Source organism: Musa acuminata, chromosome BXJ3-2 (assembly GCF_036884655.1).
Source record: "Musa acuminata AAA Group cultivar baxijiao chromosome BXJ3-2, Cavendish_Baxijiao_AAA, whole genome shotgun sequence".
Classification (NCBI taxonomy): domain Eukaryota; kingdom Viridiplantae; phylum Streptophyta; class Magnoliopsida; order Zingiberales; family Musaceae; genus Musa; species Musa acuminata.
In genome coordinates this window covers 32776365-32793785 of record NC_088350.1, presented here as the reverse complement: position 1 = coordinate 32793785, position 17421 = coordinate 32776365, and the positions used below count along the sequence as shown (strand labels likewise).

General features: G+C 35.8%; 2 protein-coding genes across 6 annotated transcripts; one reads left to right on the top strand and one right to left on the bottom strand.

Moving 5' to 3' along the window:
- Window positions 1-28: 28 nt before the first annotated feature.
- LOC103974745 (short-chain dehydrogenase TIC 32, chloroplastic) lies at window positions 29-7139 on the bottom strand. The gene is made up of 8 exons (XM_009389631.3): window positions 6967-7139; window positions 5439-5670; window positions 5234-5313; window positions 4534-4687; window positions 4314-4392; window positions 2120-2204; window positions 1859-1905; window positions 29-573 (listed from the first exon to the last, which is right to left on the bottom strand). The coding sequence occupies exons 1-8, from the start codon at window positions 7118-7120 to the stop codon at window positions 406-408; spliced, it is 999 nt and encodes a 332-aa protein (XP_009387906.2). The 5' UTR covers window positions 7121-7139; the 3' UTR covers window positions 29-405.
- Window positions 7140-7994: 855 nt separating this feature from the next.
- On the top strand, window positions 7995-17400 carry LOC103974754 (SKP1-like protein 21). 5 transcript variants are annotated; one of them, XR_010494496.1, is made up of 11 exons: window positions 8007-8272; window positions 9398-9737; window positions 10093-10317; window positions 10686-10877; window positions 10953-11063; window positions 11231-11306; window positions 12182-12285; window positions 12380-12522; window positions 13967-14100; window positions 16288-16780; window positions 17144-17400. XR_010494496.1 is itself a non-coding variant. In XM_009389642.3 (10 exons), the coding sequence occupies exons 2-10, from the start codon at window positions 9702-9704 to the stop codon at window positions 16302-16304; spliced, it is 1038 nt and encodes a 345-aa protein (XP_009387917.2). In that variant the 5' UTR covers window positions 7995-8272; window positions 9398-9701; the 3' UTR covers window positions 16305-16916. The 5 variants fall into 5 exon arrangements, 3 of the variants coding, with proteins under 3 accessions (XP_009387917.2, XP_018678214.2, XP_064995692.1); XR_010494497.1 differs by lacking the exon at window positions 17144-17400 and having other exon boundaries at window positions 16288-16467; window positions 16641-16916; XM_009389642.3 differs by lacking the exon at window positions 17144-17400 and having other exon boundaries at window positions 7995-8272; window positions 16288-16916.
- The last annotated feature ends 21 nt before the right edge of the window (window positions 17401-17421 follow it).

Here is a 17421-nt window from a genome sequence, read left to right as displayed (position 1 = left end):
TCCCAACTAATTGCAAGAGGCTAAACCATTGAAGAACCGCATTCAAATCTTTCATAAGGTAACTTAATTGGAAGTCAGCATTCTGTTTATAACTGGTTCTCAACTGTGAAAGGTCAACCAGAACACTGATACAAATTGTTTTTGGGTAGTCAAACATGAGACTTTTGAGGGATTAACAATTAACACATTACAAAGACTGGTTGACCTCCTAAGATGCTACAGCGACAGGAGCCTCATTAAATAAAAATAGTTGATCATGCTAGTAATGCTTCATTATTAGGGGCCATCCTGGATTTGGCATTTGATGACACTTTCTTGTTGTTGGCCATGGTCAACAATAAGTACAAATACTATTGAAACTTGATTTGCGAGGAAAATAGATTTAATCAAAGATTTGAGATGCAATCAAAGGCAAGATGAGATCATATCCATGCTGAGATCCCACAATTTGCTGGCCAAATTTGCATCAGAGGTTCGGGAACTTGGGGTGGCATGGTTGCTGTTGCTGAAGTATTTTCCTGTCACCCCCTTTACTTGCGGGTGAAGTGCCACGTAACATGTTGTTGCCGCTCCCTGCACAAGTATAACAATTACATACTCGGTATCAAAAGTAGCCGCAATCTTTTCACAAACATAATGAAGCAAAACACTTGGATACGTATCTGTTCTGTTACCAACTATAAAGGATATATTTTTTGCAACTAAAAATGCTTGCTTCAATTTCGGTTACAAACATAATGCAATGATATACAATGTTTAGTTTAAAGAAGCAGAAAAAGTTCATCTTAAAAAAAAAAAAGAAAACATTATTCAGCCATCTCAAGCAAATAACTCTCATTGCTATTCGTACAATACTTATAGATAGCCCTAATCACGATTTGGTTTAAACCGGAATCAAATCGGCCTAATGGTTCATTGGTTCTGAATCGAACCGAAAATGATCATAGGTGGTTCAGTCTCAATTCTTGATTTTAGAAAACCAAAACTGATGATTTTGGTTTCAAACTGATTAAATAGAAAAAAATAAAAATAAATTACAGATAGGGCTTTTGGTATTGTGATTAAATATTTAATTTTAAAACTACGTAACATAGAGGCATTTTTAGTTTGATTAAAAATTTTATTCTTTTTTATATCAACTTTTTTATGTCATTACACTCATTATAATTATACATCTATTTTTTCAAAATTTAGAAATAAAATTATAATTTTTTTTAATAAAAAAATAATAAAAAAATTAACGGTACTAATGAAAACCAAAACTGCCCAAACCCAAACCAGAACTACAACATGAATTAATGGTTTTGATTCCAGAACCGAAACCTGGGTGATTCAGTTCGGATTCCTGGTTTTGAGAAACCAAAACCGATGGTTCCGAAATCGTCGTATTTCTCCGAATAAAGACTTCCAAATTGCTTGAAATTGCTATATTTACATCAGCCATAATATACATTATACTTTGGTAATATGGAAATTTCTTGGAAGAACTTGTGACTTCAAAATTGCTGCTGCTGTGGCCAGTTTGCCAAAAAAGAAAAAAAAAACCTAATTTTTTAGGTAAATCTAGCTTAAGAAAGCCATTCATTATCAAGCCGTAGCACATACCTCAGTATGCAAGGGCATATATTCTGAACTAAAGGATTACTGTAAAGACAAATAACCTGAATGAGATATATGGCTTACTAAAATGGTGACTCAGAATGTTTCATGAGCACATTAATGGTCTATATGGCTTATATGAGTAGATTAAACATACGTACCATATAAAATTACAAGTGATTAGTATTTAAAATAAAATTAATCTTATTAGCTATTCATGATGTAAAATATGCATGCAACAAACAGAATTAGGACTCACTTGATGAACATTTTTCGTCACTAACTTCCCAGCGGTACCCAAAATGGCTGCAACAGAAAAAGGGCACATTCAGTACTGACAAGATGAGGCTTCAAAACCAATCATGTTCACTTTTATGAACATATCTAAACTTATGCACACATCTGTCATATTGTCATTATACTGTAGAAAAATGTGTCAAACATGTACATTACCACTGAAGAAATAAACCATGGTGACGGAAATAATAATGCAAGCATTGTAATTCTTTTTGTACATTACCATTCACAAAACCATGGTGACGGAAAAGATTAGTGACAATGACTCCTGGGTGTAGTGAATTGGCTGTTATATTCACCCCTTCTTCCTGTACAAAATGCACTTTAATGTCATATGCAAATGAAGCTTGTTAATGATGAATGCATGACCCACACAAATGGTTTATGATGCACAAATGCTAAATTCACACAAGATCCAACTAAATTTTATGATGGATTTTATCGGTCTAAGACAATCCCCCTTTCCCAGAACTTAAGATCAACTAAGAAGGATTTCACAACAAGCATGAGCTAAACTAATTGTTTGACAACTGATATTGCCCTCCATAGAACCTAATGACAAGAGAAGATTCATGTAGCTGGCCCTAAATAGTGTCGGGACTTTGTGGCTTGTAGTAGTTGTTTTGATGCATTACTACTAAGGTGGTATAACTGTTTTATGACAAATACAATAACAATCCATGCAGAAAAGCCTTAGGAATACGATGAAAATTTGAATTTTCTTTCATTATGCATGTTAAGAATGGCATAATTTAAAATAAAGTAGGAAACTCAGGCAACAGCATCATAATGCCACAACAAATACATTAAGAAACTAGAATATGAGAGGAAAACAATGGTTTACACCAACCATTTTCTGTTGCTGGCTTATTAATAAATGGGCAATGATTGGAAAATCTTAAGAACACAGGCTTGTTATTTTTCCAGGTTGACTCATACTGCATCATGGTCAATCCTTTCATAGAACATAATTATCTTCATTGAGTCAGTCAGTTGACCTTCTCTTAGCAAAAATTTCACCATGAGATCAGGCATTATAAGTTTTGAGATTTTCAAACCCACCAGTACAGGAGTAGGAATTGAGTAAAACTGGAAAAATTAGAGCAGCTGCTGAATGCTTGCTGCTCTTCCTTCAAAGCCATGAGAAAAGTTTTAGGAAATATTAAGACATCATCTAGTGCCAACCGTGACTAACAGAAGACCTTTTTTTCTACAATCTGATGAGTTCATGATTCTATCTAGGTATATCTACTTCTATCTGAAAAGAAAAAAATCTGCGTCCATCTAGAATATTTAAAAACTAGATTATTTAGGGTTCATATATTGGTGGAAGGGGTGTAATTTTGTCTGATCTGATTATATGAGTATTGCATTACTGTCTTTCTCATTTGTCTAGTAAATATATGCTTCACTGTACTATTCTGTAAACTTTCTGAAGCAACTTGGACGAGGAAAAGTAATCAAAATGTACTAATTCATTCATATTGGACCAACAAAGTCATCCTCCTTTATCTGATCTAGGAAAATTTTATTTCAATCTTCCTGTGGGCTTACAATGTTTTGGATAGTAATTAGGTTCCTGAAATATGTTTTTGACATCACATAATTTTCTCATCTACATAATTATTCAAATATTTAATATTTTTTCAATTACTCTCCTCTAAACTATATCTGAAGCTTATCCTACCTTCTTGGACATATTAACTTTATGTTTTTCTTTGCTGACTGTTGCAATCTCCATGAGTAGCTTCTTCTGCTACCTGGAAGCAACTCTTCGTAAGTCATAATGCAATTCTTTTTCTTCTTACTAAGCTAGCTAAGTTATTTGGTGTCTCAAAGGAGAACTAATTACCTTCTATACTGTATTTGAGCACAGACGAAACGACAGCATTTTGTTGTTCCTTATTCTTTCTTAGGTGTTCATCTTGTATGGACATGGTTTCTTTGATTTTTAGTAAATTTTGATCATGCCATATCATAGAATGGTGTTGGCACAAGGGCTGTGCCACCTGCTGAAGGTGAGTCGAAGTGCCATACCTGACCCTTTGTCATACCACTATGGGCACATTACTAGAATGAGTGTGACATGGAAAACTAAAATTTTGTCTAAGAAAATTGAAGATCTTTTTGACAAGACCTTATTGGATGTTAAATAGACTAATAGAGCATACATGGCGATGGATAACTAACAAAGTCAAGAACAAGAAGTCATAAGATTGAACAATTAGGGGAGGCCTGCATTAAAATAGTATATAGATATGACAAAAGAATGTGGTTGAGAATAACACTAACAAAAAAATGTTTTATGTAATAAGTACCAAAAGAATTAAATATGCTCACATGTACAGAAAGAGGTTCTTTAAAATTTGTATGTACTCAATCAAGATATTGTGATATCCAACAGAAATAAGGAATACCTTTAAACGTCTAGATAGCTCAACTGTGTGCAAAATATTAGCAAGTTTTGATTGCCCATAAGCAAAATAACAATAATACCTGAAAAAAAGCTATATCAGTGTCACATGAATAGATATAAAAGATAAAGATACAAAAAAGATCTTAACAATTAGATAGTTGACTGAGCATAAGTCAGAAAATGTCAACTCTAAATTTACATCATTATTTGAGAAAGTTCACCCTGATTTATCATTAATCTTGTCAAAACGAATGCCTTTAAGGTAAGTAAGCCTGTGTCCCTCAGATGAAACATTGACTATCCTGCCCTCAACATTACAGCTGTGTGTCGTATTCTTCATCTTTTCCAACAAAAGATGAGTGAGAAGAAAATGACCTGAATAATGAGAAACACATTTTATCAATTTACCATAGTGAATTCCTTAAAGCATGTATAGGCATGTCTCAAAGATCTCGTTCTGCTAGGATTACACTTCTCATTACAAAAAGATCAAAGAGAGTGATTCTAGCAGACAATTATATAAACCATAAGAAAGATATAAAGAACTTTACAAAGAAGACAAGGCTATTATAAGACATATACCAACAAAAAATTCCTTCGACAACAATTAGTATTTCATCAAAGGAAATTAGTGCAACAGTAGAGGTCCTAATTAATATTGCTGTAATGCTGACATCAGAACTTATCAAAAAGTTAAGATGTCATATAAAGTGGGATACAGGTCAAATTCCACATAGAAACAAACATTATTCACTTAGCATCGCTAGAGTTCCATAGTTTCTGAAGACGATGGATTAGAAACATTTATGTATCGAAATCTTATAGCTATCAGTATATAGTGGAAGATTCTACTACTTTTTGTATTTAAAACATATTTCAATTCATTTTCATAAAAAGTGATATAATAACAATGTAACTCACCAATGTGGTTTGTTGCAAACTGAAGCTCGATACCATCATGTGAACACATAAAGGGAGTTGCCAAGATTCCTGCATTATTACTTGAAAAGAAAAGGCAAACATGTCATGTCATCTCCTGACATCCTAAACTGAGTTTGAGAGGTAGCCAAAAAGATCAGAAGTACACTCAAAGGAAGACCAAAACGTACATCCATTATACACTTACATAAGGATGTTTAGTGGAAGATTTAGAGCGCCAAATTGTGAAGTGAATTTCTTTACTGATGCCATTGAGCTTAGGTCCAACTCCAAGACATCAACTTTTGCAGTGGGGATATCCTTAATGATTGCTTCTTTAACATTATGGCCCGCAGATAAATTCCTCACTCCCATAACAACATGAACACCACGGAGTGCCAGAACACGTGCAGTTTCAGTGCCAATGCCACTTGATGCTCCTGTAATTAGCATGAAATATTAATCTCACCAAATTTTTGTATAATAAGCTCACCATTTGTCTAATGAATGACAAATTCTTCCAAGCATACAAATCTCTTCGAGTCAGTGATCATGAATTCCTATCTTAGTTTTCTGCAAGTTTTCCCTTCATGTTATTGTGGCCACCTTTTTTCCTTGAAGGAATAATATCACACCATGTTTGCTGGTTCCCTATTTGTTTTAAACTTTAAAAACTTCAGTTATTTATCACATAGTTGGCATTCTATTAAGCTGGAGAAGTGTTTCCATGTCTTACCTTTCAATTAAGCAGAATACCAAGTTCAAATGATTGGCATATATCACATAGTTGCCAGGTGATCAAAAGCTAGAGTCATGATGTTTACCACACACTTTTACATTGCTGAGATGATTATAAAGTTCACAGTTATATATATGTTTTGCAATATGCTAAAGGCATACGTTTTGTTTATCATAACCAAATAGTAAAAATTAATCGTTCCAGCTGTTACTGCTCTCATAAATTTATGGTTTGTTCATAGAGAAAACATAAATTTAAGATCCCATTATTCTCTAACAAAGAGTACAAGCCAACACGTGGTCTTCTAGACCTATCATGTGATGTAGTACCAAACTATGAGCTGCATTTGAGTGGGTGACATGCAATGTCAAGCATTAGGATGGCAGAACAATCAAATTCCTAAAAGAAAATTGTACTACGATCACTAAGAAGCATTTCATATTTTTGTACATGACCAAACACACAGAATGGCCTAGTTGATGAATGCAGAAAACTTGTGAATTCGCTTATATGCTGTCACAAGCATTCCAGACTAACCAAAATGAAGCATGAGATCTTATAATCCCCACTAAGGGCAGTTCTTTTCACGCTGAAGAAGAAAGGAACTCCCGACAGAGCGGTCTTCTGAAAATGAAGAATAAGACGACCCGGAATCCCAAATTGGCACTATTCTATAGTTGTAATCCAAGTGAGCCCATTCATTCAACACCACTAAAGTTGCCCCTAAACAGAAGAAATCTTGTCAAAAAAATGCTAAAATTTAACCAAGAAACGAAAGATCACCAATCAAATACTCCGCACTTCCCTTATTTCCTCGATGCACGAAGTAATAAACAGACTGGCAAATCTTCATTGCAACTAGATGATTAAGTATGCATATAAGCAACAAGTTTTTCCAGCATCGGCAGTAAGTCCAAGCAAGAGAAGCATAATCTTGGAGAGCAAATGGCAGGGAAACAGAGAGAGAAAGTGAGGGATCCCGTAAACAGAGGAGTACCTGTAACAATGGCAGTCAGGCCACTCCCATCGAGTCCCTCCGTCACTTCCTCGGCCGTGGAGGAAGAGGAGAAGCCGGACGGCCCTCGCCTGTGGAACGGCCACATCTCTCTCTCTCTCTCTCTCTCTCTCGCTCTTGCTGGCTCGCTCGCCATACCAATTCAAACTGGACTGTTTCGGACAGTCTATGAATCAGGGTCCAAATTTGGTCAGATCCGTGAACAAGATTCGTGTTATTACATATATATCCTTGCAGATTTGTGAAAATGATATATATATATATATATATATATATATATATATATATATATGAAAAAACTCAAATTAACCACTTCAAATAATAGTTAATAGAAAATGTATGCAAGTAAATTAAAATTAAATTTAGGTGAATAAACATAAAATTCAATTTTGGTCGCATACGACTACAAGTAATCCATGCTCGACTTTTAGATCAAAGAAATGTGGAGAAGGTAAGAATCTTCGTTTTATTCATTTCATTAATGCATCAACCCAGTTGTCATTCCATAAACGTTGGAAATAAATGTTTATTTTCTAATTCCATTAAATGGTCAATGTTTCCTTTGGCATACATGTCTGATCGAAATTGTTGGTCTCAGTCTCCATATGTTTGAAATGATATTAATTTTCATGCTGTTGAGTCACAAATTTCTAGGAAACATCGACGTGTTACGTTTGCAATTGAACCTTATCTGACGTATTTGAGGTGCGATGAGCCAATTCTAATCCTTCATTGACCCAATCGACCAGATCTAATTGGGTCCAGAGTCGGGTCAATTATTTCGATCCGGCCCATGGTATCCAATCTCGTTTGACGAATGAGTCGCATACGACGGATCCAATTAGAATATTTTGTTGGGTCGGGTTAAACTCATTTGTTCGGCCGCCGAGTTGATCGAACCCAATTGACCCGATCTAATTGGGCACACTAGCTGCAGACCGATCAGGTCGAGCCACGCCCGTGGTCGCGGTAGGGAGTTATATGGAGTGGGGCAACCCCATTTTGGCGCTGCGTGCGCGTAAGATTCATAGGATAGAACTCGTCTGGTTCGCCCGCCCCCAAATCGGGAAACGAGGGGGAGAACAAGATATCCGATAATTGAAGAGGCCAATTTCTTCCAAAACCCTAGAATTCGTCTTCCCCAGTCCTAAATTTGAGATCAAATATTCATGACACTCGGTCCATTTCGTTCTCGGATCAAGTTCCTCGCTCGCAGTCGGCCGCGGTGAACCCTAGCCCGCCACTCGCTCGCTCTTGGGCGCGGTCTTGGAAGACGTTCTGGTGTCAGGTAGTGGGATCTTGTTATGTTTTATCTTGGAATCGGGAAAATGGGACTATGAGTTGGCCGGTTCTTTGGTCCTCCATTCGTTTTTATGTGGAATATTTGTTGGGTTTCGCCTTGGTTTCTTTTTTTCTAGACCGTAGGTAGTTTAAATCTTTGCGTCTTGGGAGACTCTGTGCGGTTTTGAGCTGAGGGCTTTGCGGTAAAGGTGGATCTTTCAATGTTGTTTGGTGATTGATTACTGAATTGTGTTGTCTTTGCCAGTATTTTTCTGGATCATGTTTTGTTCTTACATTTGTAAATGGAAACAGGATGACGTTTCCACCTTTTCTTCGACCTTCCACCTGTTCTTACATGTTCCACCTTTTCTGGAAGATGTTGCCTTTGTCTAATGAAGTGTGGATCTGTTGGCTAACTTGTGGTTTAGCATGTGGGTGGTTGCAACTAATGGGATTAGTGTAGATTTTGATTAATTGTGAATGGGTATAATTTTATAGCAATGATTTTCTTTTTGTTGCTTTTCCAAGGTAAGCATGATGTCACTTCAAATACTCATTGTTACTAACATGTTGGTTGGGAAAGTAAATTTGCTTTGCTGCTATCTTTTGTTTCCTGCACTAAAAGCTTGTTCAGGCAATGTCAAACTTGGTGTTGAAGTTGGTAAACGTTGGCATGTCTAATGGTGTCCATTGTAAATTTGTACATTCATCTGGTCATCATAACATCATTGTTCTCACCTGAAAACCTTGAAAGTGAGAGTTGTGGACTTATTCTACAGCATAGTGCCACATTAGTTGTCACTGTTGGGCTCCTGTGGTTCTTTTAGAGTCTAAGAGAATGGTGTCCTGCTTTGTGCTGTTAACTCTTTGATGATGGACCTTGTATGATTCTACTGCATTATAAATACGATATTTGTGGTGTACACAAGGTGTGATTCATGGATTTCAATGAATTTCTCTCTATTAAAACTAAGGGTGTTAAATAAGGAACTGAATTTAGAATAGAGAGAACTTTGCTGTGGATGATTGGCAAGTTTTTTAATGTTTCATATGTACTTTGTGTCCATTTTTATTATTACTTTCTGGCAGACCTTATCCATCTTTCTAACTGTTATTTCTTTTCTCTTGATAGGCCAAGCAAGTGATTGAAGAATCTATTTAATCAGCATGGTTTTTTCCTATTAGTCACCGTTTTGATGCTTAAAGAGTATATCTGTGCAAGTTATGCAGAGTTATATGTCCTTGAAGTTATATATTGTGTTGTGTGGGGTTATTTTTGTAAACAATTACTATCTACTCTATTATCAAAGGTCTTGTTGCTGGGGTAGATCATTCATTAATGCCCAATATTGGAGTTCTGAACTTGGTGGATCAGTTTTGTGACTTTGTTGTCATTCATTTTTTCTCTCTTCTAGTTTGCAAAGAGGTTTCCATCGATGTCAGAGAGCGAAAAGGCTATAATAAAGCCAGAGGTATATTTGACATTGTCATGAATTTTTCTAGTAAAAGAATATATTTCATTTGTCTTATTGTCATAACTATTTTTTGGGTGTCCCTGTTCTTCAGAAGTTTTCACTGGTGCTCCATGGTCACTGAATCAACAGCTTTTATTGTGTTCCTTGGAATCAATTTTTGGCACTCTGAATTTTTTGCTCCATCGATTTCCTTTTATTCTTTTTTGTCTATGTCCAGTTTTAGTCACATTCTATATCATGTTAATGACATCTGACAGTTCCTATGAAGTAATTATTTAAATATTAGTTTGTTCATCAAGCTAATTACTGTGAAGACAAACAAGAACAAGATTAACTATTTTTGTAATAACAGGTCATGAAGTCATTTATCTGGCTCCAATGTGCTGATGGGTCAATTCAACAAGTTGAAGAGGAGGTTGCAATGTTTTGTCCTATGATATACCGAGAGATCCTCCAGACAGGGATGGGATCTTCTAAGAACTATGCTATATCTTTACCTGAACGTGTCAACCCGGCAATTCTCAGCTTGATATTTGATTATTGCCGATTTCATCAAGTTCCAGGCCGCTCAAATAAGGTTTTTGTCATATTATTTCTTTTTTTACTGGCTACACCAAATTTTCCTTTCAGTGTTACTAAATACATTTCCCACAAAAAGGCATTTAATAATGGCTATACTTCTCAAATCTTTGATTTTACATACATATCCCTGTTAAACCACAAAAGTGATAATTGGCCCTAAATTCAGATATCATCTCTGGGCTGCTAGAAGTCTGACATAATTGGACACGAGGACTAAGATTTTCCTTTTCGAGTATACCCTTACATCAAATAGGACACATGTAATCTAAGCAGGAACAAATCCAGAGATTAGGTTGGGTTGGGTAGGCGTTGGGGATAATTAGGTGTCATATAGCTTTCTAACTGTTGCTCCATGATGTCTAGGAACGGAAATCCTTTGATGAGAAATTCATCAGGATGGACACAAAACGACTATGTGAGTTGACTTCTGCAGCAGACAGCCTCCAACTAAAGCCATTGGTCGATCTTACTAGTCGAGCACTTGCTCGAATGATAGAAGGGAAGACACCAGAAGAGATTCGGGAGACATTTCATTTGCCAGATGATCTTACTGAGGTTATTTTTTTCTCTTTTAATTACATGTTCTTATTTCTTCTTGCACTTACTCTGTGTATGGGGTTCCTATATCAGGAAGAGAAGCTGGAGCCATTGAAAAATGTGAATGATGATCCACGAATTCGGTTGCTCAATCGATTGTATGCTAAAAAACGAAAAGAATTAAAAGAGCGGCAGAAATTAAAGGTAGTTTAGCACCTGGATTTGATTATTCTTTTAATTCAGAAATGTCTGCTCTTCTCACTGGAGATGTGTTTTAGATATTTTTCTGTCAAAACTTCTGTGTGAATTGTTATATGGCTTTTTTTTACACTTTAAAATTTATTCCTAAAGGGTACTTAAACTTATTTCAGAACACTGAAGTAAAGGAAGAGAAGAAAGATGAGCGTTCAGTTGATGAAATCTTATCTTTTATAAATGGAGATGAAGGTGTTTCCAGAGACTGATCTCTAGTTTCATTATATTTTTGTTTCTAATGCTACAATTTATGACTCGCTTGTGCTTTCGAATTATAACCGTATCTGCTTCAGTTTCACTTTATAAATTTTCTGACTTGTCTCTTACTATTTTTTGGTTTTTTAAATGGCTTATCTGTCTCCTGTTATGGTATCTAAGATTTTTATCATGGAACCTTTGATTGCAACAAAGTCGAAAACCACATCTGTTCTCGATTTTATTATTCATGTTTCATACTGGTCATTTAGATGCATGTTCAGGGGCTTTTAGCAAATCCTCTTTCTTAAAGTTGTCTTGGTTGGGGGTTTAGTCACCAACTTTTGGGGAATGTTAGGTTGATCAAGTCAGATGCATGTTCTTTTAGCAAAGTCCTCTTTCTTGATGCCTTTTTTGTTTTGATTTCTGTTCTATAAAGTTTCTGATGATGGTGATGATGCGCTTACCCAGAGTTCAGTAATGTTTAAACATAAATATTCCTTGGGATTCTAGTTATCATCATCTCATAACCTATTCATTTTAATAAGAAGGGCTTGGTTATTGGTTTTTATTGTGAGCTCTGGTGGAAACCTTTTTATCTAATCTTTTTTTTCGTACATAAGCTGGTTGTTTGCTTGCTAGCACATAGTGGTTTAGGTCGGAGGGATGGTAACTGTACCTTGTTAAATCTAATTCTTTGAAATGCTTTGTTATGTGGCTTCTTTCTCCCCTGAAGTCTCAATAATTACTGAAATTGACTTCATTCTGCTTGTGCAAAACATGTTTGAGGTTAACATTTGAAGTGTGATGTTGATGACTTCTTCAGATCAAGTGTTAAAAATGCTGTCTTATAACCTTTTCATTTTTGGCAGACTCTAAAGGAGTTAAAGCTATTAAGAATAAGAAAAAGAACAGGAAGAAGAAAGATCTTCCAAAAGATATTTCCAGAAATGACCCTGCCAAAGTGCACAAGAAGGTTACTGGTTTTCTTTGCTTTCTTTAGATGATGAGATTTACAATTATCATTTAGTAGTTTTAATCTATTATTCTTTTTGATGTTTGGACTACAGAAGGAAGCTACATTTTCTCCGAGTCCAAGTCAAAGTTCAGAAGCACAGGAGAACGATGAAGATGCTTTTGCATCAAATGGTGAATTTGAAGATGGTGATATTGATGATGAGTTAGATCCTGCAGTGAAGGAAGAACTTGATAGGCTAGTGCCGTTTGTCCTTTTGCATGATTGCTGATGTTTCATTTCTTATTTTATTTAACAAGCTATGTTTATGAAAACTAGTTTATGTTAAACTGATTTATACATTTTGTTTCTTGGTTTACTTCTGAAGATAATTTGATTGATCCATATTTTTTGTTGTGTTATGTTGGTGATTTTTTAGTATGAATTTGATATTTAATTCTAAACTGCCTTGTATAAGCTTATTTATATCTGTGCCTTTTTATGGTCAGATACTTATTCTTATTAAAATGGTATTATTTATAATGCTGAGAAGAGAGTGCCTTAGATATTTTCCTTTTTCCCTTGCAAAATTGTTAATGTTTTAACATATTGCTAGTTATTTTCTTGAAAAGGTCATTGAGAAGTGGATAATTTTTTTTGAATATTTATAAAGATTGTCATTAGGATGTGGGTATAAAAAATTTTCAAGTGTTTACTTGACCTTGTCTTGGTATTAAAATCCATCTTCATGTATCAAGACCATTTTAGCTGGTTTTCTAGGTTTTACAAACTTAGGTTATCCCAGAAAGAGTCGACAGGAACCCAACCTGGTAAAGTGGTTCCTTGTCATTGTAGTTCTGGTCACTTGGAGATTTGAAAAATACTAAAGTTGAAGCCCTAGGTTCTGTTCCATTGGTTGTTTTGACCAAATAGGCAATCTTTATATATACATTCGTGGATAACAATTCCATTTCTGGCTTGGGAGTAATATTTTTGTTTTATAAAACTAGGTTGCAAGTGAGATTTTGGCATCCGTGTCCCTGAAACTTGGTTTCCAGGAGGTTTCATAAGCACATTTGAGGTGGTGATGCTCTGTCTCTCTCTATCTCATCTATTACCTAATAAAAAAAAGAAGCTTTTGGGATGTCTTTATCAGCCGCCTTTTATCTCTTTTTTGTTGTAATTCAATGTACAAGTTGAGCTAACTTTATAGTTCCCAACCTAGATTGGATGTATCAGACTGAGATGATCCCTACATAATACAAACTATGAAACATGTAAAATTCCACCTTTCTCTTAGCCTTGACCTGTAAAGTTATGGCTGAGAGAAAAGTCTGCTGTATGACACCTGTAAAGTTAAAATTCCACAAATTATGACTCATCTTTAGAATGACATATTTTATTAAACTCAATAATATGATATTTTCTTGTGGGAAAAGTCTGCTGTATGACTATCCTATGCTTTCAATTTTTTTCTTTTTCCTCAAAAGGTTACTCTCTGCTGATGTCTGCCGTGTTTTTCTATGGCATCTTACCTGATGTGATCTCTTTAAAAGTTTTTGATGCTTAAGTATAATAATCATATCCTTAATTTATTTGGTGATGTATTTTTTAATAAGTTATACGGTACTTACAGGTCTCAGCAATTGTTGCTTGTGCATTTAGGATGTGTAAAGCTTATTATCTGTTTTGTTTTATGCAGAGAAGTGGAAGATTTTGCCAGGAGACTAAATTCTGATTGGCCCGAAAGAATGCAAGAAATTTTGTCTTTTGGACAAGATAGAAGGCTCGTTCCAAATTTGATGAACTCTAACGGTTCACTTAAGAAGTTCACAGGTCTTGTTAAATTCTTTGTGCTTCATGTTATGTGTAATTAGGGGATTGTTTTTCTTCGTTTGTCTTATGTTGTAGCAGGGCAGACATACCTGCCATGCTATCGTAACTATGATTTTTCAGTTTTTCTACTTTTGATTTTGCTCTCTTTTATCTTTGTATTCTTTTTATTTCTTCAGAAAAGCCTGCTTTTATATTACCTTATAACTTAGAGACTTAATGGAAAGGGAAAAAGGGAGAAAAGCCTGAAGTTAAGGTTCCTCTCCATCATGCTTTCATGCTCAGCGACCAGCAGGGACCATCTAGCTCGTCTCTCTCAGTCTAGTGACATTTAAGCTCTTGCATTTCAAAATAAAAAATAAAATATTAAAATGAAAATGTTTACTTTTTCATTCTTTCCCAAAGACAACTTAAAATTCAACATATTAGTGGATGCATATTTTTCCTTTTATCCTTTTTTTAATTTTCAAATCATGTTTTTGGCTGATCCCAATTCCTTGATTCTATCTAGTGTACCCAAATCCGGGACCTCTTATTTGACCCTAGTCCCAACCTTACAAGCTTTGGTTTATGTTCTAGGTTATCATTTGAGGGGCTAATTGTAAATTACCGCAGTAGTTAGACCTCCTTAGCATCCTAATCTCTAGACTTAAAAAATTTACATTGGACTCCTTATAGTTATGAAAGTGAAATATCTATATCCATTTACCCAAACATTACCGGTTTTATTGATGAAAACATAAAAATAATGGGCAAAAAGATAATTTCAACGTTCTAGATGGTGATGACGAACGATGTTGGTGGTAGTGGATGACGACGTCGCTAGGGGCCACCGGTGGCTGCTGTGGATAAGAAAAGCGACAGCGAGAGGTGAGGGTCGCTCTGCATCTACGTTGACATTGATGCAATTACCGAGTGGCAAAAAGGCCGCTCTCCTCATCCATAATAGTCACTCGCGGCCCTCAATGACATCACCATTTGCCACCACCGACGTCGTTCGCCACCACCAACTAGAACGTTGAAATGACCCTTTTACCTATTGTTTTCGTGTTTCCGTTGGTAAAACTGACGGCGTTAGGGTAAATGGTCCTAGATGTTTTACTTTCATAATTATAGGGATTCCAATGTAAATTTTTTAAGTTTAGGGACTAGGATGCTAAGGAGATCTAATTACATAGGGTAATTTGTAATTAGCCCATCATTTGAGGCATGGGTAGAACTTGAGCTTCTCACCATGTTTGCCTAGAAAATAGAAGAAAATAAATCATTGAACAGGAGTTTAAAAGTGCATGAAACTTGCACTATGCAGGACCCTAGGGTTCCATGATTTGAACCACTGATTCCTAGGTCTCTAAAGAGCAATGTCACTGTGGAAGCAGGACTCACCCTTAACAGCACACAAAAAGTTCAGTTACAAAAAAACACAGTGAAGATATTTAGTTGAATTTGTAAAGATGGTTCTGCAAGAAGTTGTGTAGACAGACAGTGAAAGTTATTGAGCAACCATTTATGCCCCATCCAAATAATTTTCCAAGTTTTATAGGTCCATATCTTTCTTAACGGCTTAAACTTTTGGGGTTTGTGGTAATTTAATATAAAATCATTTTCATGATACCTAGTAAGTTGTGAATTTGAATCTGTATCTGTCCCTCTTTATTTAACTTGATGTTCAATTAATATTTCAACAATGTCCTTCCCTTTAATTGGCTTGCAGCATTTAGTTGGGTTTAATTTTACGTGTCAATTCTAATCTAACTTGCATGTGAGAGAGATCAATTGGGCTCTTTCTTGGCAGCTTAAGCATTTGAGATCTGTGGTAACCCAATGTAAGACATTTATCAATACATGAGAAGAGAAATTGGTTGGATTTTGATGATGGGAAATGCACTTGAAAGTAGTTCACAAATCCAACTAGGACGGGTGCATTGATCGTCACTTAAAACCTATATCAATGAAAGCCTCATGCATTGGGTTCATCCTTTTTAAATTGATACATTTGAGTATTATTAATTCTTGTGTATATGAGCTTCTAAGAACTTGTGTTATGAAAAAGGTACTTGCATCGGTATTTCCTTTCAAGTGTTGTGCCTAAAAGTTCTCTTTGGCAGGAAAGTTTTTTGTTTTCCACCTTTTCTGGATATAAATGTCAGCTTCTTTGACAAGCGGATGCTTTTTCCTCATCTATTGCAGGATTGGACAGGAGATAGTTGTTCTGCATAAATTCTACGCAAGGGTATCTCCTTTTCCAGAAGAGTTGAAGGACCAACTTGGCCGATACTTGCACTGCTTGCCAAAACCATCTCATGGGGAAGCAAGCAGGTGGCCTAGTTGATGGATGTGACAATGCTTATGTGAGAGCTTCTTGCAATTGTATGAGCCTTTGCCCTCTACCAGATGACGGAAATGGCTTTTGTTGCCCCTTTGGACCCTTCTTTGAATTGACCTAGTTTCAAATTTTGCTTGGCCTTTTTCTTTTTAATGGGTGTATAACATTTTTAGATGATAGCTGATGCCATCAGTCTGATCTGCCTAACTTGCTGCAGCTCCGTTTTATTTAAGCTCATGTGGATTACTCCATTTTGCCAAGACTCTAAACCGACCACAGCTGGAGTCTGGTTGAAGTGCTGCTGCAAGGGGCCATGATCCACCGAGGTGCCTTCAAGGGGATGAGTGACCATCCCTGGTAAATGTTCAAACCTTTAGGTGATATAATTTGTTCCACGAGTTATATACGGGAAAGCCACCCTGTTCCAATCTTGTATAATTTGCTATGTTGTTGGATATTATTATTTCTTCTATGGTAATTTTGTTTTGTTCTAGTCCAATTTGTAGTTTCCCAGGCATGTGAAAGACTCGGCGTGTATGTACTTTCGAGCACTTATGAGCATCACAGCTGCCTTTGTTATTTTCTTTAGATTATATCAGATGGTATCGTCTGGTATATCAGATTATTTTTATCAGACCTGTGTAGGATCCTGAAATCAAAATATGTTTTCATCATTCGTCTTTCATATAAACATTCTAAACTGTTATAGTTACCATTCAGGTCTGGATAGGAAGCACAGTTCTTTGAAGGATAAACAAATGGGTAGAGCAACAGAGGAGGAACCAAAGGGAGCTGTGTACATGGAACATATCATATTGCCTCTGGAACAACACTAGTAACGAATAGATACGAGCAACAGGAAGTGATGCTCTATTGAAAATGTTGCTGCATCGCTTGGATCTAGCAAGCAGGCATGGATGGAAACAATGAGATCTAGCGAAAGCAAATAATAATAATAAAGAACATTTATCTTTGCAACGAAGGAATTGTGGTGATGA